Below are 25694 nucleotides of genomic sequence, written 5' to 3'. Positions count from 1 at the left end.
CCCTAGCTTACAAACACCTGACGTGTACACTTGACCAAATATTGAAAGGCCTATAGATAGAGTAGATTTTATTTATTAATTAGAGGTACAGTGCAGAACAGGGACTTCTGGCCCAACAAACAGCACTGCACAATAACCCACCTATTTAACCCTATTCCCAATGACCTCTGCACTGTGGCAGGAAACCAGAGCAACACGATCACAAGGAGAATGTACAGTCTCCTTACAGACAGTGCTGGAATTGAACTCCGAACTCTTGATGCCCCCAGCTGTAATAGCATCACGCTAACTACTACAATACTGCAGCACCCCAGTTTAGAAGAATGGGGGGGGGGGGTGGAGAACGCAGGAGAATATGGTTTAACTGGATAATAAATCAAACGTAGTGAAATGGTGGAGCAGACTCGATGGGCTGAATGGCCTAATTCTGCTCCTATGTCTTATGACTGAGCGTTTGACAGACATTTGCTGACTGCTGTCATGTGTGAATTTGTTTACAGCCTAATTACAATATGTGAACTGTCATAGATGCTAACTGACCCATTGAGTTCCTCCGGCATTTGTGCATGTTTTTACTTTCTATTCTGCTTGCTTTTCCTATTTTCTCTTGTCTGACTTGCTGCATACAGGTTGAGTACCCCTTATCTGAAATGCTTGGGTCCAGAAGTGTTTTGGATTTCAGATTTTTTTTGGATTTTGGAATATATAATGAGATAGCTTGGGATCACCATAATTTCCGACTCTGAATTTATGTGCTACCGGTAAGCAGTCTTTGCCTTATGTGTGTTCACCGCACATACTGTATGTACTGATACGGCCATTCATACGGCCATAGATTTTTGTCAGTGATGATCTGGGCAAACTCACAGCTTCGTCATCAGCAGACACTTTATCAGAACAATTCTTTAAAAATTTAATGTTGTGTCTTATCTTAATTTTTTGCAACCAGGTTGCTGAATATTCACAATTACCTTCAATTTTCAGTTAATTTTTGGATTTTGGAATTTCAGGTAAGGAGTACTCAATCTGTATTTCTTCTTCTACTTCTAATCTGTCTTCATTTGCTCTTTGAATTATATAAAAAAACACAGCTGAAGGATTGGAACAAAGAAGTTGGGATAGATATAATATGCCAATGACTTTCTATTCCATAATTCCAGCTACCAAAGGGCTTAGACTTTGGACTGAACTCTAAATTCCCCACATCCCTGTCCCTAAAGCCTAACTGGAAGAGTGTATATGTGTCATAAATGGGCGGCTGGGAGGGAGCAAATAGGCTTGTTGTGCTCTGTTCAACATTGTGGCAACACTTGCAGGCTGTCCCAGGCATAATATTGGCTGTGTTGGTTGTCGCACATATGATGCTTTTCACTGTATGTTTCAATGTACATGTGATAAATAAATCTGAATCCTGAATTTTTACAGCTATGAATTAATTTACAAAAAAGGCTTGGATAATTTCATTGCAGCAAAGGAACACCAGGTGGAAAAACTTTCATCTTCAGCAGTTAAGACTGAAATTAGGTACCTATTTTTATAATGTAGAGAGGCACGACTTCCCTAGTTGCGATACTAGGAATAGAACAATAGAACATCACAGCACAGTACAGGCCCTTCTGCCCATGATATTGTACCAACCTTTAAACCTATTCCAAGATCAATCTAACTTTTGCTACTTACACAGCCCTCCATTTTTCTTTTCTATCATTCATTTGTAAGAGTTTCTTAAACGCTCCTAATGTATCTACCTCTACCACCATCCCTGGTAGGATGTTCCACGTACTCACTACACTCTGTTTTAAAAAAACTTACCTCTGACATCCCCCTATACCTTCAACTTAAAATAATGTGCCCTGGTATTAGCTGTTTCTGCTCTGGGGAAACAAAGTCTCTTGCTATCCATTAAATCTATGGTTATTATCACTTGTACATCTCTGTTAAGTGGTGTAGAACCAAAACTGAAAAGAGTACCACTCCAGTTGTTTTGCTTCTTACCCAGTGGGACAATATGTCATAATACCCTAAAGTGGAGCCAGAGAGATAAGAAGCACATTGCATGAGAAACTGTGAGGACAGTGCCAGATCCTCACAGTTTAATGTGTGTTAGTTCCTAGAAAACAAGACTTGGCTGTTATTGTACCTCATGACCAGAAACCACTAAGTGACACAGAGAGAAGTGTGAATGGCTACTCTATGATAAGTAGTATTGAGGCATCTAAAGGATAAGAGAAAAAAAAGAGTCAGAATCCAATTTATTATCACTGATATTTGTCATGAAATGTGTTGTTTTGTGGCAGCAGTTCATTGCAAGACATAAAAATGACTAAGGTACAAATAAATAAAGAGGAATAAGGAGGTAGTGATCATGGGTTCATGGATTGTTCAGAAATCTGACAGTGGAGGGGAAGAAGCTGTTCCTAGGACTTTTAGTGTGGGTCTTCAGGCTCCACATCCACTCTATCTAGTCTATTTAAGCCTTTCAATATTAACAGGTTTCAGTGAGAGCCCCTCTCAACCTCCCCAGTGGCAGTAATGAGAAGAGGGCATGTCCTGGATGGTGAGGGTCCTTAATGATGGATGCAGCTTTCCCAAGACACTACCTTTTGAAGATGTCCTCAGTGGCGGGGAAGCTAGTGCTCATGATGGAGCTGGCTGTGTGCCTGATGCTTCGTGATATAACCAGCTGAGTGCTCTCCACAGTACATGAAGGTTATGCTAGAAAGAGGTAGCTGTGGGTGATTGGGAGCAGATTCACATAGGACATAAATGCCTACATGGTCTGAATAGTCTACTTCTGTACTGTAGCTTCCAGCTGAGATGGGTATTTATACAATCCACAAAATGTCCCCAAGTCACATAATGTTAATGTCAAATCACTGTAGTAATCCAGAAACAGGGCAGCTTGTGCTAAATATCATCTTGTTTGCTTTGCTAAATATTAGGTGAGGTTTAAACATTGGACAGGACACTTGACAATGGACTTCATATTTTTTCCTGATGGAACCCATTGTTAATAATAATAGTTTGTATTCATCCAAATCATTGATTATTTTTCTCTCTTTAGTACCAAACAAATGTCAAAAAGCACGAGAACATTTTGACACTGTGAAAACACATCTGGCAGAGCTGAAAACGAAGTTCCCTGCGGATCAATACTACAGGTTAGTCGCAAAAATGAAAACTTAAACAGGAAAAAAAAGAAAGGAATAGTTCACCCATCAGCAACTTAAAGAGAAAATACAGGGGACAATACTGAGGTTAAAGACCATTAAGCACCACAAAATATTGGAGTTTTGTATGGAGTGTCTCAGTAGATGGATATACACTCAGTGGCCACTTTATTAGTTACCTCCTGTACCCATCCACTACAAGGTTCAGCAGGTTGTCTGTACACCACTGTTGTAATGCATAGTTATTTGAGTTACTGTTGTCTTCCTGTCATCTTGATCCAGTCTGGCCATTCTCCTCTGACTTCTCTCATTAACAAGGCATTTTTGCCCACAGAACTGTCACTCACTAGATTTTTTTTGTCTTTCGTACCGTTCTGTTGTTACGTATTCAGGCAACAATAAATATATGTGAGTTAGGCAGGGGTTTTTATAACAAATAACACGTTTATTAAACACTGAAAACAAACCCCCCAAAAGTAAACAAACACTAACGTAACCGGAAAACAGCTGCTGTGCGGCAGCTTCACAGTTCTTAAAGCGATGCAGCTCAAACAGTTCTTAAAGCGATGTTGCAAAAACAGTTGTTTAAAGCGATATTGCCAAAAGTTCAAAATGCTCAGTCCATTTTAAAAGGAGAGACTTTTTAAGGCGATTTAAATTCTGTCCCACGTCGTTTTTCTTCAATCCCCGGCGTCGAACTCTTCCCACGTAGAATTTTATGAAACGTAACGGCTTAAAGACACTGACCTTTTCTTCCACACTATTCTCAATCTCCTGCTATCCCGCAGAGATTAACACGAGAACAGTCAACGAAATCCTTCCGAATGAGGATCACACAAGGTCGAACCCAATCCACCGTCGAAAATCGATTCTCCTCGATCTTTAACTTCCGAACTTTTATCTTCACTCTCCACAGTAAAGAAACTGCTGGCAATGACCTTTTAAACTTTAGGCATTAGATAAAACTTCATCTTTCAACTAAACTGCGTCATCACATTAAATCACGCAGTGGCATGAAGTCAACTTGGCAAATCCAGCCACGAATTGCCCCTCCCCATAGGGTGGGGTCCTCCTCTTATACCCTGTTTAAAAAAAAACAAAAAAAAACCTGTCACATGATCTCTACTGGCGGGAAAATGACGTCACTCCACCATCACAAGACCATTACCTCATGTCCAGTATAGCTTCAACCCCAGTCACGTGACAAGGGTACCACTGTCACATGTCACAAGTACGTAACACCTCCCTCCAAAAAAACATTTTTGGTCTGACAAGAACAAAAATTTTAACAATTACTTACAAGGAAAACAAATGTATAAATTATATAACATACACAATATACAATACCATCATATAACATCTTGCAACTCACAATACAGTAGGAATGTTACAATTGAAAAAAAAACCACTCCATAAAAAAAATTACATTGTACATTCAACATCGAGATAGACAATCAGCAACCACATTATCTTTACCTTTAACGTGAGTTATCACAATATTGTACTCTTGTAACATCAAACTCCAATTTAATAATCTTCTGTTTTTGTTTTTCATCTTACTCAGAAAAACTAACGGATTATGATCAGTGTAAACAATAAGTGGTTTTTGAGTTGTACCAACATATACCTCAAAATATTCTAAAGCTAAAACAAGAGATAACAATTCTTTCTCTATTGTCGAATAGTTTCTTTGATGCTTATTAAATTTCTTAGAAAAGTAAGCTACTGGATGATCAATCTCATCACCCTCATTCCTTTGCATTAATACTGCTCCCGCAGCCTCATCACTAGCATCTACAGCTAATGAAAAAGGTTTTCCAAAGTCAGGTGCCTTAAGCACAGGTTGTTGACATATCATTGTTTTCAATTTTTCAAATGCTTCTTGACAAGGCACTGTCCACACAAACTTCACATTCTTCTGCAAAAGGTTAGTTAATGGAAGGGCAACATTAGCAAAATTCTTACAAAATTTTCGATAATATCCTACCATTCCCAAAAATCTTCTGAGAGTTTTTTTCCCCGTTGGAGTGGGAATCTCTAAAATTGCCCGAACCTTTGCCTGAACAGGAGCTACCTTACCTTGACCCACAACATAACCAAGGTAAGTCACAGTAGCATGTCCAAATTCACTCTTAGCTAAATTAATAGTTAAGTTAGCTTTTGAAAGCCTTTCAAACAATTTCTCCACCGCAATAATGTGTGCTTCCCAAGTATCATTTCCTGTCACTAAATCATCAATATAAGCATCAGTATCTTTCAATCCCTGAATCACAGAGTTAATCATCCTCTGGAAAGTACCTGGGGCATTCTTCATCCCAAATGGAAGAACATTATACTCATATAACCCAGATGGAGTTACAAATGCAGAAATCTCTCTACCTCTGTCCGTTGATGGAACACACCGATACCCTTTCAATAAATCAATCTTTGTAAGGAACTTTGCTTTTCCAATTTTATCTACACAATCATCTACTCTAGGAATTGGATATGCATCTGTTTTCATTACAGCATTCACCTTCCTATAGTCCGTACAAAACCTAATACTACCATCTGGTTTTGGCACCATAACACATGGCGAACTCCAATTCGAGTTAGGTTGTCTAATAATATCATTCTCTAACATGTATTCAATTTCTTTCTCAGCAAGTTCACATTTTTCCACGTTCATCCTATATGGATGTTGTTTAATAGGTTTGGCATCTCCAACATCTACATCATGTGAAGCTATAGTAGTCCTTCTTGGAACATCTGGAAACAAATCCTTATATTTAAAAATCAATTCCTTCATCTGCTGTTTCTGCTCTAGCTGTAAATGTGCTAATTTCTCATCCATATTTTCCAGAATGGTTGAATTTGGTAACCTAACAGAAACAATGTTAGATTTAGAATGAAAGTCAGATGAATCATCTATCATGTTCCTAGTTAAATCAAACTCATTCTCACTAACCACAACAGTCACAGTTTCAGATTGTTTCCCAAAATATGGTTTAATCATATTTATATGGCAAAGTTGTGTTGACCTTCTACGATCTGGAGTTTTTATTACGTAATCCACATCATTGATTCTAGACACAATTTCATAAGGACCATGAAATCTAGCTTGTAAAGGATTTGTCTGCACTGGGGAAAAAAACCAACACCTTATCTCCAGGCTTGAACATCCTCATCCTAGCTTCTTTATCATACCAAGTTTTCATTTTCTCCTGAGCCAACTTTAAATTTTCCTTGGCTAAGCTACAAGCTTTATGTCACCTGTCCTTAAACTTCAAAACATAATCCAACAAATTAGTGTGTACTTCCTTACTAATCCACTGTTCTTTCAATAAAGCTAAAGGTCCTCTAACTCTATGCCCAAACACAAGTTCAAATGGACTAAAACCTAAAGATTCCTGTACCGATTCCCTTACTGCAAATAAAAGTAAGTTTATACCCTCATCCCAGTCACTTTCATTTCCCACACAATATGTCCTGATCATATTCTTGAGGGTAGAATGAAACCTCTCCAAGGCACCTTGCGACTCTGGATGGTATGCAGACGAAGTGATTTGCTTAGCTCCCAATTTATAAACTATCTGTTGAAACAATCCAGACATAAAATTACTGCCTTGATCAGTTTGTATTTCCTTAGGTAATCCAAAATAAGTAAAGAATTTTATAAGAGCCTTTGTCACAGTTTTAGCTTTTATATTCCTAAGTGGTACTGCCTCTGGAAACCTAGACGAAGTACACATGATAGTCAACAAATACTGATAACCAGTTTTTGTCTTTGGTAATGGACCAACACAATCTACAATAACTTTAGAAAATGGTTCACCAAATGCTGGAATAGGTTGTAATGGAGCTACTGGTGTAACCTGATTTGGTTTACCCACAATTTGACAAGTATGGCACGTTTTACAAAACATCACCACATCTTTTCTTAGACCAGGCCAGTAAAAATGTTTTAAAATCTTGTCCACAGTTTTCCTTACCCCTTGATGTCCACCTAAAGGCACACTATGAGCTAAAGTCAAAATCTCATTCCGATAAACTTTAGGAACAACTACCTGGTAAACAACATTCCATTCCTCACTTGCAGGAATTGTAGGCGATCTCCACTACCTCATCAACACTCCTTTTTCCAAGTAATATCCTACTGACACCTTCTCAATTTCACTATCTAGTAAAGCTTGTTCCCTTAATTTTATAATCTCAGGGTCTCTATTCTGCTCTGCTATCATCTCCTTCCGAGACAGAGATAAATCTTCATAGTCAGACTTACTCCCAGAATCTTGTTCAAACAACGAAGTTAAGAAAGTCTCTGACACATCCTCAAAACTTGAATCCTGAGTTGAACAGTCCTGAGTAACAACCTCATTCTGCGCATCAATCTTTTTAGCCATAGCTCTAGTCACAACACAGGAAGAATCTGTGTTAGAATTCATCTCTGGCTCCTCTGACTCCATTGTCAAATGCACTTCAGGAAAAACTTGTCCACCTGCCAAGTCATTACCTAACAATAAAGAAATACCCTTCACAGGTAAACTATGCTGTAATCCTACTTTAACAAATCCTGTAACTAACCCTGACTTTAAATTTACTTTATGTAAATGTACAGGCATAAAATCACTTCCAACACCTCTTATGTAATTTACCTCACCAGTATCACTCTCTTCATTAAACTTCAACACACTGTCTAACATCAGTGATTGAGAAGCTCCAGTATCCCTAAGGATTTTTATTGGCACTAGAGTAGATCCTTCTTTCAAGGATACAAACCCTTCAGTTATAAAATGATCATATCCCTTTCTAACTTGGTCAGACTCTAAAAAAGCCTCATTTGTGTTTACCAAACACTGTAATTTTACAGGTGCTTCAGTATGTTGCACACAAGCATCTGGAACTGCTTCCTTCTCTTTCTTTTTCAATTTGAAACAGTTAGCTATTACACGGCCAGGCTTCTTATAATAGTTACAAATAAGACCAAACTGTCTTTCCTTCACAGGTTTTCCTTCCTCCTTACCTTTCTCATTAACCTCTGATTTAATTTCTGATTTATCTTGAGTCTCCATATTATTTTTCCTCTTAAAAATTCTACCCTGAGGAAATTTATTCTTATGGATTAAAACATACTCATCAGCTAATCTAGCACAGTCCTGCAATTTATCAGTATCCCTCTCATTTAAGTAGGTCCTTACTTCAACAGGAATGCTTCTTTTAAATTCCTCCATTAAAATCAGCTCTCTCAATGTATCATAGTCCCCATTTACATTTTTAGAAGAAACCCATCTCTCAAAACACATAGCTTTATCATAGGCAAATTCCACATAAGTCTTCTCCACAGACGTTTTCAAACTTCTGAATCTTTCTCTATAGGCTTCTGGGACTAATTCGTACGCTTTGAGAATATTCGTTTTCACAATATCATAATCAAGTGCTTGCGCAGCAGTTAAAGCTGTGTAAACTTGTTGTGCTTTGCCTTTAATTACACTCTGTAACAACACTGACCATTTATCTCTCGGCCACTCTGACATCCGAGCAATAGTTTCAAAATGTTGAAAATATCTTTCCACTTCTGTTTCACTAAATGGAGGGACCAATTTAATTTCTTGACTAGCAACAAACGGTTTTCTAGAACCAGAAGACTGATTCCCAGACCTTAATTTCTCCATTGCATATTCAAACTCTCTCTGTTTTTGTGCAGCCTCTAATTTACACCGCTCTAACATCATTTGTTCGATTTGCAACTGCATCTCCAAATTACTTATTGGAAACGACTCTAAAACCGAATCATCAAAAACACCCGAATCCACATAGTGAGACGCGATTTTTCTCTGTATAACAGCTTTTGACGTAGTCTGCAAAATACCTTTAAGTTGCAATCTACTAGCAATCTCAGTCACCTCAGTTTTTTTCGCCTTCGCTAACAAATCCGCCCCTGGCGAATCCAGAAACTCATCAATATTCATCGTTGCCGAATACCACTCACAAGCCAATCAAACAAAAGAATCGAGTATTCCCCGCTACCAAAACACCGACTCAAAAGTTAACAAGCATTTAAACTCAAATGATCCAATCCCGGACGAGCCCCCATATTTATGTTACGTATTCGGGCAACAATAAATATATGTGAGTTAGGCAGGGGTTTTTATAACAAATAACACGTTTATTAAACACTGAAAACAAACCCCCCGAAAGTAAACAAACACTAACGTAACTGGAAAACAGCTGCTGTGCGGCAGCTTCACAGTTCTTAAAGCGATGTTGCAAAAACAGTTGTTTAAAGCGATATTGCCAAAAGTTCAAAATGCTCAGTCCATTTTAAAAGGAGAGACTTTTTAAGGCGATTTAAATTCTCTTCCACGTCGTTTTCCTTCAATCCCCGGCGTCGAACTCTTCCCACGTAGAATTTTATGAAACGTAACGGCTTAAAGGCACTGATCTTTTCTTCCACACTATTCTCAATCTCCTGCTATCCCGCAGAGATTAACACGAGAACAGTCAATGAAATCCTTCCGAATGAGGATCACACAAGGTCGAACCCAATCCACCGTCGAAAATCGATTCTCCTCGATCTTTAACTTCCGAATTTTTATCTTCACTCTCCACAGTAAAGAAACTGCTGGCAATGACCTTTTAAACTTTAGGCATTAGATAAAACTTCATCTTTCAACTAAACTGCGTCATCACATTAAATCACGCAGTGGCATGAAGTCAACTTGGCAAATCCAGCCACGAACTGCCCCTCTCCACAGGGTGGGGTCCTCCTCTTATACCCTGTTTTAAAAAAAAAACCTGTCACATGATCTCTACTGGCGGGAAAATGACGTCACTCCGCCATCACAAGACCATTACCTCAAGTCCAGTATAGCTTCAACCCCAGTCACGTGACAAGGGTACCACTGTCACGTGTCACGAGTACGTAACACTGTATAAACTCTAGAGACTTGTGCGTGAAATTATCAGCAGTTTCTGAGATACTCAAACCGCCCCATCTGGCACCAACAATCATTCCACAGTCAATGTCATTTGGATCACAGTTCTTCCTCATTTTGATGTTTTGCAAGCTTTTATGCATTGAGTTGCTCCCACATAATTGGCTGATTAGATATTTGCATCAATGAGCAGTTGTATCCTATAAAGTGGCCATTGAGTATATATGTAAATTAAAAAGAAAGCTTGGGATTTGTTTTGCTGTCCCAAAAAACTTTATAGCCCATGAAGCATATTTGAACTGTAATCACAGTTGTAGATGTACAGAGCACAGTAACATAGCAGTTAATTTGATTCCCGCCACTGTCTGCAAGGGGTTTGTAAGTTTTCCCTGTGTTTCCTCCAGATGTTTGGTTTCCTCCCATATTCCAAATGCGTACAGGTTAGTACTCTGGGCATGCTGTGTTTCAACTGGAAGCACAGGTGTAGAATTTGCCCAGCGCAATCCTTGCTGATTTGATTTGATGTGAACAACACATTTCACTGTATGTTTTGATTTACATGTGACAAATGAAACTAATCTGTCTTGATGATGTTAATTGAGTTAATTTGTGAACAGGATGCCAAGGATCATTACTTGATTGTTAAAATATTACCATGAGATTTTGATGTATCCACCTAAGTGAGTGGATGGAGCCTTGCTTAATGGCATTCTTGGCAGTGCAAAACTCCCTCAGTGTTGCACTGGGAGTGTCAGCCAAGATATTTTCATTCTTCAGTCTCTGAAGAGGATGCAAGCCAGCTCTGACTCAAGACGAGTGTTACTGACAATAGGACCAGGGGGCATAATTTCAGATTACAGGGATGTCCATTTACAGCAGAGATGAGGAGGAATTTCTTTAGTGAGTGGGTGGTGAATCAGTGAAATTTATTGCCACAGACGGCTATGGGGGCCAAGTCATTGGGTATATTTAAACTGGAGGTTGATAGGTTCTTGATTAGTCAGAGCATCAAAGGAACAAGGAGAAGGCAGGAGAAATGAGTTGAGAGGGACAATAAATTAGCCATGACAGAATATTGGAGTAGACTCTAAGGGCCAAATGACCTAATTCTACTCCTATAATTTATTGTCTTATGGTCAAAACTTCAAATGATTCTGGTAAAACTATAGGGGGTATTGTTACATAGGTGTTCCACCCTTCTTTACCGATAAGGGCATTGTATTTCCAGAGATTTAAGGGAGATTAGCTTTACTCATCACATCAAAATGTACATTGAAATGCGTTGCTTGCAACGGGGATGTGCTAGGGCTGCCCACAAATGCTTCAGGTGCCAACGTAGCATGCCCATAATTTACTAACCCTAACCTGAATATCTTTGCAAAGGCTTATTCAGAAAGTCAGAAGGCATGGGATCCAGGGAAGTTTGGCCAGGTGGATTCAGAATTGGCTTGCCTGCAGAAGGCAGAGGGTTGTGGTGGAGGGAGTACATTCAGATTGGAGGATTGTGACTAGTGGTATCCCACAAGGATCTGTTCTGGGACCTCTACTTTTTGTGATTTTTATTAACGACCTGGATGAGGGGGTAGAAGGGTGGGTTGGCAAGTTTGCAGATGACACAAAGGTTGGTGGTGTTGTAGATAGTGTAGAGGATTGTCGAAGATTGGTCGAAGATTGCAGAGAGACATTGATAGGCTGCAGAAGTGGGCTGAGAAGTGGCAGATGGAGTTCAACCTGGAGAAGTGTGAGGTGGTACACTTTGGAAGGACAAACTCCAAGGAGTACAAAGTAAATGGCAGGATACTTGGTAGTGTGGAGGAGCAGAGGGATCTGGGGGTACATGTCCACAGATCCCTGAAAGTTGCCTCACAGGTAGATAGGGTAATTAAGAAAGCTTATGAGGTGTTAGCTTTCATAAGTCGAGGGATAGAGTTTAAGAGAAGCGATGTAATGGTGCAGCTGTATAAAACTCTAGTTAGGCCACACTTGAAGTACTGTGTCCAGTTCTGGTCACCTCAGTATAGGAAGGATGTGGAAGCATTGAAAAGGGTACAGAGGAGATTTACCAGGATGCTGCCTGGTTTAGAGAGTATGGATTATGATCAGAGACTAAGGGAGCTAGGGCTTTACTCTTTGGAGAGAAGGAGGATGAGAGGAGACATGATAGAGGTGTACAAGATATTAAGAGGAATAGACAGAGTGGACAGCCAGCACCTCTTCCCCAGGGCACCACTGCTCAGTACAAGAGGACATGGCTTTAAGGTAAGGGGAGGGAAGTTCAAGGGGGATATTAGAGGAAGGTTTTTCACTCAGAGAGTGGTTGGTGCGTGGAATGCACTGCCTGAGTCAGTGGTGGAGGCAGATACACTAGTGAAATTTAAGAGACTACTAGACAGGTATATGGAAGAATTTAAGGTGGGGGGGGGGGGTTATATGGGAGGCAGGGTTTGAGGGTTGGCACAACATTGTGGGCTGAAGGGCCTGTAATGTGCTATACAATTCTATGTTCTATAATGCGTGAGGAAACCCACATGGTGCATAGGGAGAAACGTACAAGGCAACAGTGGGAATTGAACTCTAATCTTCTGGCTGGCACTGTAAAGCATTGCACCAACTTCTATACTACCATACCGCCCTCCAGCAATATCTAGTTACACATTAACAATTGGTTTGAAAATTTCAGCAGTAATGCACTGGGATTAAAGGCATTTTTAACCCTATTTAGAATAGCTGTCCATTCATTCAATTCTACTTGCTCTTGAGGTTTGAATGACATAATATTTATTATGGCACAGAAAAATGCCATTCAGCCCATTTGGTCCATACCAATAGCCAACACTCAATCCCATTTAACCCTTCTCACCTTATTTCCCTACAATTCTACATATCTCTCCCTCTCCCTTGCCCTCTATCTATTAACCAATTAGCACATTTCTAGGCTGTAAAAGGAAGCTGGAACACCTGGATGAAACTTGCAGGATCACAGGGAGAGCATGCAAACTCCACACAGGCAGCACTCAAGGTGTGGAGTAAATCCACGTCCCTCGAGTTGTGAGACAAGAGGACTATTTGCCAGTTATTATTCAGACTTGCTTGCCCAGTGACTGAACAATGTATACGTTGCCTTTTAGAGTAAGGCTCCTGGCACTGGGAAGTGGTTTTGATTTTGGAAATCACCTGAAGGTGGCCTGTCCTGGGGTCGGAGGCCCGTTTGTCTGTCTGTCTGTGTGTGCGAGCGGCTTGTTTTGCTGTTATTGTTGTCATTGTTTGTGTTGTTCTGCCAAGCATTGTGGGTGTGCAATGTTCGTGCGCTACTTGAAGGCTGCTTGCTGTTTAACACAAATGACATTTTCACTGTATGTTTTGATACACGTGATAAATAAATGAACCTGAATTGGAATGGCGGAGAGCTGCCTAGCCTCATTCACAATGAGGAATGGGCCTCAAGCCGTGGGCTGGCCTGTTTGCATCTGTCCAAAGATAGAGGTGTCAGAGTAAGTGCGCTCCACCGGAGTGCCAGAGGCAGTGTGGTACAATGTCCATGCTGGAGTTGGTGCTGCATTCCAGTGCTTGCTCAGCAAATGCAGACTGCTGCAACATTCATGGACTCAGGGACTTGGACTATATATTTTTTGTGTGTCTTATGTGCTATGTGTGACTGTTTGTACTGTGTTTTGCACCTTGGTCCCAGAGTAACGCTATTTCATTTGGTGTATTCATGGGTATTTATGTATGCTTGAATGACAATTAAACTTGAACTTGAAACTTTAATAGAAATGATGGTGTGATATGTGCCCTGTATACATGACTACACCATTTACTTCAGCTGATTGCTTTCCTAGGTGCTGCACAGACTGGGTGGAGATTGAACCAGGTAGTTTTACGTTCTCCATAGGCATTGCTTGGCTCATTGAGCCAAACTGAGCCACAGTTTGCCATGGCTACTCAGATAGGCTTGAAGGGAGTTAGATATGGCGCTTGTGGCTAAAGGGATGAGGGAGTTAGATATGGCACTTGTGGCTAAAGGGATGAGGAAGTTAGATATGGCCCTTGTGGCTAAAGGGATGAGGGGGCATGGAGAGAAAGCAGGTACAGGGTTCTGAGTTGGGTGATCAGCCATGATCATACTGAATGGCGGTGCAGGCTCGAAGGGCCTACTCCTGCACCAATTTTCTATGTTTCTATGTTTCTAAAAATGTAGCTATCATTCTGAGAATGAAACCAGAATGAAAGGATTAACATTTGAGGAGCATTTGATGGCTCTGGTGCTGTACATACTAGCTGTAGTTTTAAAGAATGAGAGGGGAATCTCATTGAACCTATCAAATATTGAAATACCTAGACAGTGGATGTGGAGAGGACGTTTCCAATAGTGAGGTAGTCTAGGACCAGAGGGCGCAGCCTCGGAGTATAAGGATGTCGTTTTAGAACAGAATCTCTTTAGCCAGAGAGTGGTGAATCTGTGGAATTCATTGCCACAGACGGCTGTGAGGCCAAGTCTTTGGGTATATTTAAAGCAGAGGTTGATAGGTTCTTGATCAGAAGGGGCGCCAAAGGTTATGGGAAGAAGGCAGCAGAATAGAGTTGAGAGGTGTATAAATTAGCCCTGATGGAGTGGTGGAGCAGGCTCAGTGGGCCAGATGCCTGATTCTGCTTCTGTGTCTTATGGTCTAAGGGCTGAAACTAGCATAGCCTAAAGATAATGTAAGGAATGCAAAACAATTGATAAGGTAATCCAGTCTGACTAGTTTAACCCAGTTCACTGATATCCTCCAGGGAAGGATATCTGCACTCATTTTGGCTGAATTATAATTCTGGAACCATAGTAACATTGTTAACTCTTGACTCTCCTGCAAAATGGGCCAGCGAATCTCTTGGTTCCAGGGCTATTGACAATGGGCAATAAATACTGCTCTTTTAGTGACACCTGGTTCCTGTGATTGAGTTAACTGAAACTATGCAGGTCCAAGTCAAGGAAAATACATATATGTCACTATATACTACCTTTTTTCTTGCAGATAGTTACAGGAAAGTAAAGAAGTATGATAGAATTTATGAACAACTATACATAAAAACTGATGAACAACCAGTGAGCAAAAGAAGGCAAGCATTAATAGTAAAAAATAAATAAACAGGACCGAGAACATGAGTTGTAGAGTCCTTGAAAGTGAGTCCATGGGTTGTGGAATCTGTTCAGTATTGGGGTGAGTGAAGTTATCCACGCTGGTTCAGGAGTCTGACGGTTGAAGAGTAATAACTGTTCCTGAACCTGGTGATGTGGGACGCAAGGCTCTTGTACCTCCTGCCTGATGATAGTGGTAGATATTGGCTGGTTCTTTTGAGAATAGTTACACACTTGAACATGACAGCTGGTGTGTTGGGTCTCCATAGATTTAAAATTGAAGTTGCACCAATTTTGAGACTACGAGAGACCCTGACAGACATTTATAAAATCATGAGAGCACTGATAGGGTAGACACAAAATCTTTTTCTCAGGGTAGAAATGTCAAGTACTAGAGGGCATGGATTTAAGGTGGAAATGGGAAACATTAAAGGAGATGTGTGAGGCAAGAACATTGATTTCTCAAACTTCAGATTATGGCCCCCCTCCTCTCCTTCATCAGTCCCCAGTTCTGTTCCCCTCTCTCACCTTATCTCCTTACCTGCCCATCACCTCCCTCTGGTGCTCCACCACTTCCCTCTCCTCTCCTATCTTTTGTCCTCTCCCATCAGATCCCCCCTTCTCCAGCCCTTTAGCTCTTTTACCAGTCAGCTTCCCAGCTCTTTACTTCACCTCTCCCCCCTCCCAGTTTCACCGATCACCTGCCACCTTGTACTTCTTCCTCCCCTCCCTCATCTCCTTACTCTTGACTTCTCCCCTTCTCTTCCAGTCTTGAAGAAGGGTCTCGCCCTGAAACTTCGACTGTTTACTCTTTTTCCATAGATGCTTCCTGGCTTGCTGAGTTCCTCCAGCATTTTTTTGTATAATGATCGTCATTTTAAGCACTGTATTGATATGCATTGGGGTGAGACCCAAATGTGTTTGACTCTGAGTATCTTTATTTAGGTTCAATGAGCACTGGAGGTTTGTCCTGCAGCGTCTGATCTTCCTGGCTGCGTTTGTGGTGTACCTGGAGTCAGAGACCTTGGTGACGCGGAAAGGTGTTGCAGAAATACTGGGAAGTATGTTATGTACCTGTGCTTTGATGTGCCTGTAACACCTCAGAGACTGCTCTCCTCCTTTTAAATGGTGGTCTGTAGATCGAGGATCAGAACATAGAACAGCACAGTACAGCCCTTCGGCCCACGGTGTTGTTCCAACCTATTAACCAATTCCAAAATTGATCTGATTATTCCTTCCCGCATAGCCCTCCATTCATTAACAGATTCTTATATATTCTAAATTGTATCTGCCTCTACCACCACTCTCTGTGTATTAAAAAAATCTGACATAACCTCAATATCACCTTATTTCCTCTAGTCACCTTAATGGTGACATCATTATTAAGGATCCCCATCACCCAGGACTTGCCTGCTTCTCATTGCTACCATCAAGAAGGTGTTACAGGAGCCTGAAGATGTGCACTCAACATTTTAGGAACAGCTTCTTCCCCAGTGCCATCAGATTTCTGAATGTACAGTAGCAATCTGGGCAGCTCCTGCCAAGCTTCCATCACTGAGTCAAAAAAATCCCTCACATCCCCTTTGAACCTATCTCCTCTCACCTTCAATGCATGCACTCTGGTATTAGACATTTCACCCTGGGAAACAAATACTCCCTGTCTACACTATCCCTGTCTCTCATAATCTATAAACCTCTGTCTGATCTTCCCTTAGCCTCCACCGCTCCAGAATCAGAATCAGGTTTAATATCACTGTCATATGTTGTGAAATTCATTGTCTTTGCAGCAGTAATACAATGTAATAATAATAGAAAAGGAAAAAAAAACTGGGAATATATAACTGTAAGTGTGTGTGTGCGCGCACACGTATATGTAGTTAAATAAGTAGTACAAAAATAAAAATAAAGTAGTGAGATAGTGTTCTTGGGTCCAGAGTGTCCAGACAAAACAACCCCAGTTTGTCCAACCTCTTGTGATAGCACGTGCCCTCTAAACCAGGCAGCATCCTGGTGAACCTCTTCTCACCCTCTCCAAAGCTTCAACATCCTTTCTACAGTGGGATGACCACTATGGTCAGTAATGAGAGTAAAGTCTCTGCAATACAAGTACTGGATGAAATATTTTACACCCAAACCAGACTCAAGGCGCTCAATCTGTGCGTAATAGTTCTCTGCAGTGATAAGGGAATGTGATTTAAAGGCTGTGAGGTGTTCACTTCCATCACACATAACATCTGACGTGATGAGGTGAGGTGTCACAAACAAGCTTCACCAGACAATGTGGATCATAATGTGTGAGTACAGTGTCTGACATCACCATTTCTTTTGCCTTTTGGAAAGCCACCTCACACTGCTTTGTCCAGTGCCATTCCTTCACAGTCCATGGTAATGAGTTCAAGGGGTGGAGCACAGTTGCCAGGTTTGGCAAGAACCTGTATCAGTAATCAACAAATCCTAAAAAGGACTGAAACTGTGACAAAGGCTTTAGCCTTTGGGCATTCACCTCTGCTTGAATTTTCTCAGCACACTTGTGACCTCACTAAATGATACTTGGTTTAAAGAATTCATACTTAATGCATTGTGCTCTGAGCCCATGCATTGTTGCCCATGGTTGCATTTTCTGCAAGTTTTGCCTTAAAGCCTGCATTGGTTTGATCTACCTATATGAGCCCCTGCCACAACGGGAACACAATCTGTTCATTGGTTTGATCTACCTATATGAGCCCCTGCCACAACGGGAACACAATCTGTTCATTGGTTTGATCTACCTATATGAGCCCCTGCCACAACGGGAACACAATTTGCTCAGCCAGGCAGGTTTCTGTGTAGACATTGCAATTCAGTTCACGCTCACTTTCATTCCTGACTGCAATTCAGTTGAGTCTCTGGCTGCTGTTTCCATTGATGCAGCAATTTCAGCTTCTCTTTTAAGTGTAAGTTGTGCCTCAGTTAGGAGCCATTTTTGAATGCTTTCTTGTAAGATTCTACAAACTAAATGATCTCCTTTCACTGAACTGACATTGCTCAAGCAACTCTTCAACTTTTGATTCTTCTTATGAAACCTAATGCATTCTGCAATCAACAATGATTTTGATTCTAAATGTTCCTGCATTACATTCACGATGTTGGCAAAGATAAGTTTGACTGGTTTGGTTGTAGCTGTCAAACTTTTAAGCAAGCTGTATGCTTTTCCACCTATTGCAGTGATCAACACTGAGACAGGGTTTTTATTAACTATTTCATTTGCTTCAATATATGCTCAATATGTCATCCAGTTATTTGTTGTGCAATTGAGTGCATTGATCTCTCCAATAAAGCCAGCAATTAATGCCTTCTAAAAAAATTTTTTTACACTTGGCCATACTGTTAATTTTGTCTGTTTTCTGCCTTACTTTTTTAAAACTTGAATGTCTCTCTCCCTCTCCAAAGGAAAAAAATGTGCAACATTGCAACTTCATCTCAGGTTCATTTTTAAATTACCTCATCGGCACTGTAACTCCAGAAATTAACTGAAAGAAAAACATGGGAGCCTGGGATAACATGTCTACTTAGTTTTTCTTTAGTGATCACTCCCAAATGACATGGTGGCATAATGACATATGCCATTCACATACTTCTTGCATATAACCTGTAATGAATTATGTAATTGAGCAATATTTATAATATTGCTCAAATATTACTGAGATATTGAGTACACTACAACATTCCCCCCCCCCCCAAACTATCTTACAGTCACCTGAAAATTTATTTCCCTTTGTATTAGCCATTTCTATTTGGTATAAAGTCTCTGGTTATCTGACTCAGTCTATGTGTCAAATCACATGTAATCCTCCTTTACTCCAAAGGGAAAAGCCAAAGCTTGCTGAACCTGTCCTCAGAAAACAATGGTTATGGAGCCTACAGCAATAGGCTCTTCTGGCCCACCATGTCAGTTGCCCATCCCATCTACCTGTATTTGACCTGTAGCATTCCATGCCTTGTCAGTTCAAATACTTGTCTGGATACTTCTTAAAATTTGAGACAGTGTCTGCCTCCACAACCCCTTAGGCAGCACTTTCCTGATTTCAACCATCTTCTGGTAAAACAAGTTCCTCCACTGCGGCAAGAGTTTCTCTTTTTGTCAGGAGGTTTTAAATCATTTGCAAAACAAACAAACAAAAAAGCTTCTATTTCTTTTCATAACCACGGCACCTCCCAAAAGCACTTTTTTTTAGCCACTGAAGTACTTTAGAAGTGCAGTTATTGGTCTCCACATGACAAAGCCAACAGAAGTTCAGTGTAATACCTTACCACACCACCAGTTTCAGGAGCAGTAGTTATCCCTCAACCATCAGGCTCTTGAACCAAAGGGGATAACTTCACTCACACCAACAGTGAACTATCCTACAGCCTGTGGACTTACTTTGACGGACACCATCTGCTGTCTTCAATATTTATTGTTATTTATTAATATTATTTTTCTTTTTGTATTTGTGCAGTTTGTTCTATTTTGCACATAGGTTGTTTCTCTGTCTTCTGTGTGGGCTTTCATTTATCCTATTGTGCTTCTTTGTATTTACTGCAAGCAAATGATTCTCAGGGTTATATATGGTGACATATACGTACTTTGATAATGAATTTACTTTGAACTTTGAAAGATGGTATCTCTGTTCACTTGCCACCTCACCTGGAGTTCAAGCTTAAATATCTGAATTTAAATGACTTGAAAAAGAAGAGGATTTGCAGGACAATGAGCAGTGAGAAGGAATTAGTAAAATAGCTTTCCGATTTTGTGTTCTCATAAAATCAGTGATGTTGAGACCATCAGATATTATAGGAGCAGAATTAGGCCATTTGGCCCATCCAGCTATTCAACCATTCCATCATGGCTGATTTATTTTCCTTCTCAACCTCATTTTCCAAAGGATCCCCGTAATTTTTGACACCCTTAGTAGTTAAGTACATATTGACCTCTGGTTTAAATATGCCCAATGTCTTGGCCTCCATGGCTGTCAGTAGCAATCAATTCCAAAGATTCACTGCAATTTGGCTAAATAAATTCCCTGTCATCTCTGCTGTAAAGGGACATTTTTATATTCTGAGGCTATGCCCTCTGGTCTTAAACTGTCCCACCATATGAAACATTCTCTCCACATCCACTCTATCTGGGCCTTTCAATATTCGGTATGAGATCCCCTCTTATTCTGTTAAATTGACAATAAATGGACAATGATATTTTATCTATTTGCAGTTGAAATGCACAGAGATAAAGGCTTCCATCTCGATATTGAGGATTACCTTTCAGGACTCTTGATTCTAGCTAATGAACTGGTAAGATACTTACAGATAAAGAGTTTAGCTTTGTTTGTCATGTGTACATTGACATATAGTGAAATTGTACCGGGCACCTTGCGACTGTCACCATGCTTCCGGTGGCAAGAGAGCATGTCCACAACTCATTACCCCTAGCCATACATCTGTGGAATGTGGAGGAAACTGGCAACTCACATGGTGATGGGGAAATCCTACAGACTCATTACGGGCAGTGGCGAGAATGGAATCCTGATCACTAGTGCTGTAGTAGTATTCCGCTAACTGCTACAACATAAAGAGTGACTGGGCTGCTGAGTAAATCACAGTGCATGAGGGTGCACGTTCACTCACGGGCTGTAGTAGATCATTTTGCTCCTCATTAACTTTCTGCATGGATCTTTTGATTAGTACACAGCTTCCTACCTGCTCCTTAGCTTTATTTTATTTTGATATATTTAGAGATACAGCAGAGTAACTGGCCTTTCTGGCCCTCTGAGCCTGCTCTGCGCAGTTACACCCGTCCGACCAATTACCTGACTACATTCTTTGGAATGTGGGAGGAAACGGGAACATCCGGAGGAAACCCTCGCAGTCACGGGGAGAACGTGCTAACTCCTTATAGACAGCAGCGGAACTGAACCTGGGTAGTTGATGCTCTAACAGCAATATGCTACCGTGCCACCCTACCCTTACCCTTTTCTGTGGGTATATCAACTTGACCTTTGGTTAGATTATGGCCTATACTCATTCCTGAACGTTTCCAGCTTTTTGCATTTGTATTTTAATATCTTGAATTATAGTTTTTATGCCACAAACATAAATCTAGGAGTAGGCTATTCAGCCCCTCACTCTTGCTCTAACATTTAAGATTGTGGTTGACTTGATTATAACCTCAAAGTTTAGAAGGTTGTGGGCTAAATACTAGCTTGGATGGGGCATCTTGGTCAGTATTTGGGCTGAAGGACCTGTTTCCATGCTGTATAATTTTGACTAAAGAATCCCACTTTTCCATTTACCTGCGGTAACCTTTCCACACTAGTCAAGAATCTGTCTACTTCTGCATGAAAAATAGATCCACTTATTTTGCTTACACCAGCCTTTGAGGAGTTAAGAGTTACAAAGACTTGCACATAATACCTTGGGAGAATTTTTTTTAACCTCATTCACTTTAAGTAGTGACCCCATGTTTTTAAACAGCGTACCTGTAATTCAATATCCTTCCACAAGGTGAAACTTTAACTTTACATCCACCCTGTTAATGCCCCTCACAATCTCGTGTATCAATGCAGTTCCTTCCCATCCTTCTAAACACCAACCTGTCTGTATAAGGCATCCCACCCATTACTGACATCAGTCAAGTGAGCCTCTGAACTGCTTTCAAACAATAAACACTTTTCCTTAAACAAGTCCAATACTGCACACAAAACCCCCCTGTAACTGAGGTACAACATCCCTACTTTTGAATTCAATTTCCTTGACCACAAACAGCAAGATTCTGTAAGCTAATTACTTGTGGTATCTGCATAGCCTTCCATGATTCACACACGAGACACCTTGGTCCCCTTATGTAAATACTCTATCAACTTGCAGCATTTAGACAACTTGCTTTAATTACTTTTCCACCTTTTCATAATGTACGTACTATTGGCCAGATATTTGCCCACTCGCTTAACTGGTTCATATCCCTATGCAGCCTCCTTCACAACTTACTTCCCAACCTATCTTTGTGACATCAGCAAAGTCTATGTTGGTTATATAATCAAAGCCATTTTATATAAGTGGTAAAGGCACGCATAATGCCAGCTGTCATGTTTGTATTAACAGGCACAAAGACAGCTTCTATTATGGGCCTTAATATGATAAGATGGATTCTTGAACTTGTAATCTCCCTCATTATAGCCATGCATCTTATTGTCAGCCTCCTCTGTACTTTCTCTGTATGTGTGACACTATATCCTGCATTCAAATAGTTTTGGCATGGACTAGATGGGCTAAATGACCTGTTTCTATATGACTCTATTTGAAACGACACACAGTTTAAGGATGTGCTGGGATCAGCCCACAAGTGTCGCCATGCTTCTGGTGTCAACATAGCGTGCACACAACTTACTGATCCTGACCCTCACACCTTTGGATGACCTGGAGGAAAGCCTCAGGGAGAATGTAGAGTGCAGTGGGAAAGAAGCCAGGCTGCATTGTGCAAACTGCTGGGCTGGCATGCCCCCATTGTTCCCCCTCGTACAGCCTCAGTGCACTGACGTAATGGATGGCATACAAAATGGGTTTTCACTGTCCCCCGGTACATGTAAACTGTTATACCCACTAATTATTCTGAATCTTGTCCCTAACTCTGTGATCTTGGTCCTTGCTATCCCCCACGATCTTTGAGCTCCTTGAATTCTGGTTTCTTCGGCATTTAATTGCTCCATCACTGTTGATCATGCCTTCAGCTGCCCAGGTCTCAAGCCCTCAATTTCCCTCTCTAGAGTTCTCCCTTTCTCACTCCGTAAGCCAACCTGTCTGACCCAGCGTTTGGGTTCTTGCCCTAATATATGGCTAAGCATTTGTTGTTGATCCCTACAACGAGATCTTGGATTGCTTCTTTCCAATGTAAATGCAGGTTGGTGTATTTTCTAGAAAGAGCGAATGGCATGTCCCACACACCCTGTGTCCTTTTTGATTCCCTGTTTTCCCCCTTGTTCCCTCCACTACTGTTAACACGTTTTTCTCCTCCATGATGTATCCTCATCCCTGTTCCTGCTTCTATAGAGACATTGTGGGATGAATGCCTGTTGTTATGCTGTACTGTTCTATATAAGTGCCGTGGTAGTGTAGCAGTTAGCATGACGCTGTTAGAGCCTGGGATGTTCCGGAGTTTGGAGTTCTGATGTTCTGTAAGGACTCTCTTCCTGTGGAATACCTGGGATTTCCCTGGGTGCTTCAGCTTCCTTCCACAGACCTACTGGGTAGGTTAATTGGTCATTGTGAGTGGTCCATGATCAGGTTGGGGTTAATCGGGGGCTAAGAGGCAGTGTGGCTCGAAAGGCTGATCTGCACTGCATCACTTAAAAAAAAAAATTAATGTTCCATGTTCCCCTTCCCACTTACTCAACTGCTCATCACATTTGCCTTCCCAGTCTCCACTCCCCCTGTGTTTCCCCATCTGAGATCATAGCACAAGGGAGCAGAATTGGGCAATTCAGCCCATCCATGAGCTGAGTATTACGTTACGTTGTGACGGAGATGCACCGTAAAGATTTTTACTCCTCATGTATGTGAAGGACATAAGCAATAAAGTCAATTCAATTCATTCCATCATGGCTGATTTACTATTCCCCTCAATCCCATTCTTCTGCCTTCTCCACTTAACCCTTGAGACCTTTACTATCAACCCCTGCTTTCAATATACCTAATGATCTAGCCTTTACAGCTGTCTGTGGCAATGAATTCCATAGAGTCACCACCCTCTGGCTAAAGAAATTCCTCCTCATCTGTTCTAAAATGATGTATTCTGAGGCTGTGCCCTCTGGTCCTAGCCTCCCCCCCCCACTATAGGAAACATCCTCTCCACATCCACTTTATCCAGCCCTCTGGTCCTAGCCTTCTCCCCCACCCCACCCCCATCCACTGTAGGAAACATCCTCTCCATTTAGCCCTTCCAATGTTCGATAGGTTTCAATGAGATCCCCCCTCATTCTTCTAAACTCCAGTGAGTACATACATACAGCCATCAAACACTTCTCTTAAGTTAATCCTTTCATTTCTGGGATCATTATTGTGAGTGTCCTTTGGACCCTCTTCAATGTCAGAACATCCCTTTTTTTAAAGACATGGGGCCCAAAATTATTTACCATTTTACCCCATTCCCTCCCTCCCCTTTGTACCCCTTCTCTATTTTCCAGTCATTCTGTTTCTCACTTTATTTAGACTTTCCCTTCCATTCTTACTGATCCCCCTTCAGAACTGCTCATCTTGTTGCATCCTCCCCCACTGCTCCCCATCTCCTACTCAGGAAATGCTATGATGACCTGCTCATGGTATTTCTCAAAGTTCTTTGTGAAACTGCACCAGATTATGAAAGGGTTGCTCCTCACAAACAGTGTTTGGAGGCACAGAAACAGTGGTGTGAATTTATTTATTGTTGTATAGGCTCAGGGCACCCCACAATTACAACACAAACACCAGCAAACAGACAAAACTTTGTTCAATCTACATAACTACCTTTGGGAGAAGGGAATTGGGAGAGAAGGGTGAACTGTGTTGGTGTACTGAGGTCTGTGGGGGAAATATGGTGGCTAACCCTAACTGTGAAATAAAAAACTAACACCAAAGTGGAACTGATTGTCGTAACTCTGCATTTCCCATTCATTTTCCTGGCCTCTGGACACAGTCAAGGCTCGCTCTAAACAGCGTCACTGCTGGCGATTACTCCCGTCCCCTCCGCATCTCTTCCTTTATCAACGAGCTGGATTCTGGTTTCCGTCTGCTCAACCTAAAGAATGACTCCCTGCGGAAGCGCTATGATGGCCTAAAGTATGACGTGAAGAAGATAGAAGAAGTGGTGTACGATCTATCAATACGTGGGCTGGGGAAAGGGGATGAGCCCAGCGGGGGCACGGTTGCGGGAAAGTAACTTCCATTGTAGGCTTGAGGATTCGCCTATTTGCTGGGAAGGAAGGAAGTTACCGGTTGATGGTGTTTTTGATGAAAAATGGTGATGTATTCTTTTTTATCTTGATTATGGCTTATGGTAAAGTGAAATAATTTTGAGATCTGAAGTTTAAAGAGCTGTAACTTCCTTCAGTGTGGTCAGTATTATGCTGATTTGTGCAGCCTTGTCTGTAGGTGCTGAGCTGAGCTCTTATGCTGATTTACAACATAATCCAGCACTCACCACCACGTTTGTGCTCAGCCGTTTACTTTTCGGTTTGCCTTTTGATACCTGCAAACAAAATAAAAGCCAAATATTCCTGCATGCACATGGGTCTCATCTTGAGGGGAGTTGGTGTCAGAATTTAATTGAATGATACGGCACAGAATGAGCTCGTTCCTCTGCCAGAATATGAATTGAGATGGTGAGGAGTCCTGGATGAACAGAATGTAGAACATTACGGCACAGTACTGGCCTTCAGCCTACAATGTTGTGCTAACCTTTTAACCTACTTCAAGATGAATCTAACCCTTCTCTCCTTCGTAGCA

At 41.1% G+C, this 25694-nt stretch overlaps 1 protein-coding gene across 2 annotated transcripts in view; it reads left to right on the top strand.

Annotated features, from left to right (window-relative positions):
- The window catches only part of tsn (translin), a 30831-nt gene extending 5357 nt beyond the window's left edge, over window positions 1-25474 (top strand). Inside the window, exons 3-6 of one of the 2 annotated variants that reach the window (XM_073046119.1) lie at window positions 3065-3161; window positions 16149-16264; window positions 20434-20513; window positions 24886-25474. In XM_073046119.1, coding sequence (XP_072902220.1) covers window positions 3065-3161; window positions 16149-16264; window positions 20434-20513; window positions 24886-25128 — 536 coding nt within the window. In that variant the 3' untranslated portion in view covers window positions 25129-25474. The remainder of the gene's footprint in view (window positions 1-3064; window positions 3162-16148; window positions 16265-20433; window positions 20514-24885) is intronic. The other variant, XM_073046120.1, reaches the window with a different exon arrangement.
- The last annotated feature ends 220 nt before the right edge of the window (window positions 25475-25694 follow it).

Source organism: Hemitrygon akajei, chromosome 5 (genome assembly GCF_048418815.1).
Source record: "Hemitrygon akajei chromosome 5, sHemAka1.3, whole genome shotgun sequence".
Lineage (NCBI taxonomy): Eukaryota > Metazoa > Chordata > Chondrichthyes > Myliobatiformes > Dasyatidae > Hemitrygon > Hemitrygon akajei.
This window is presented reverse-complemented; position numbering and strand designations above follow the sequence as displayed.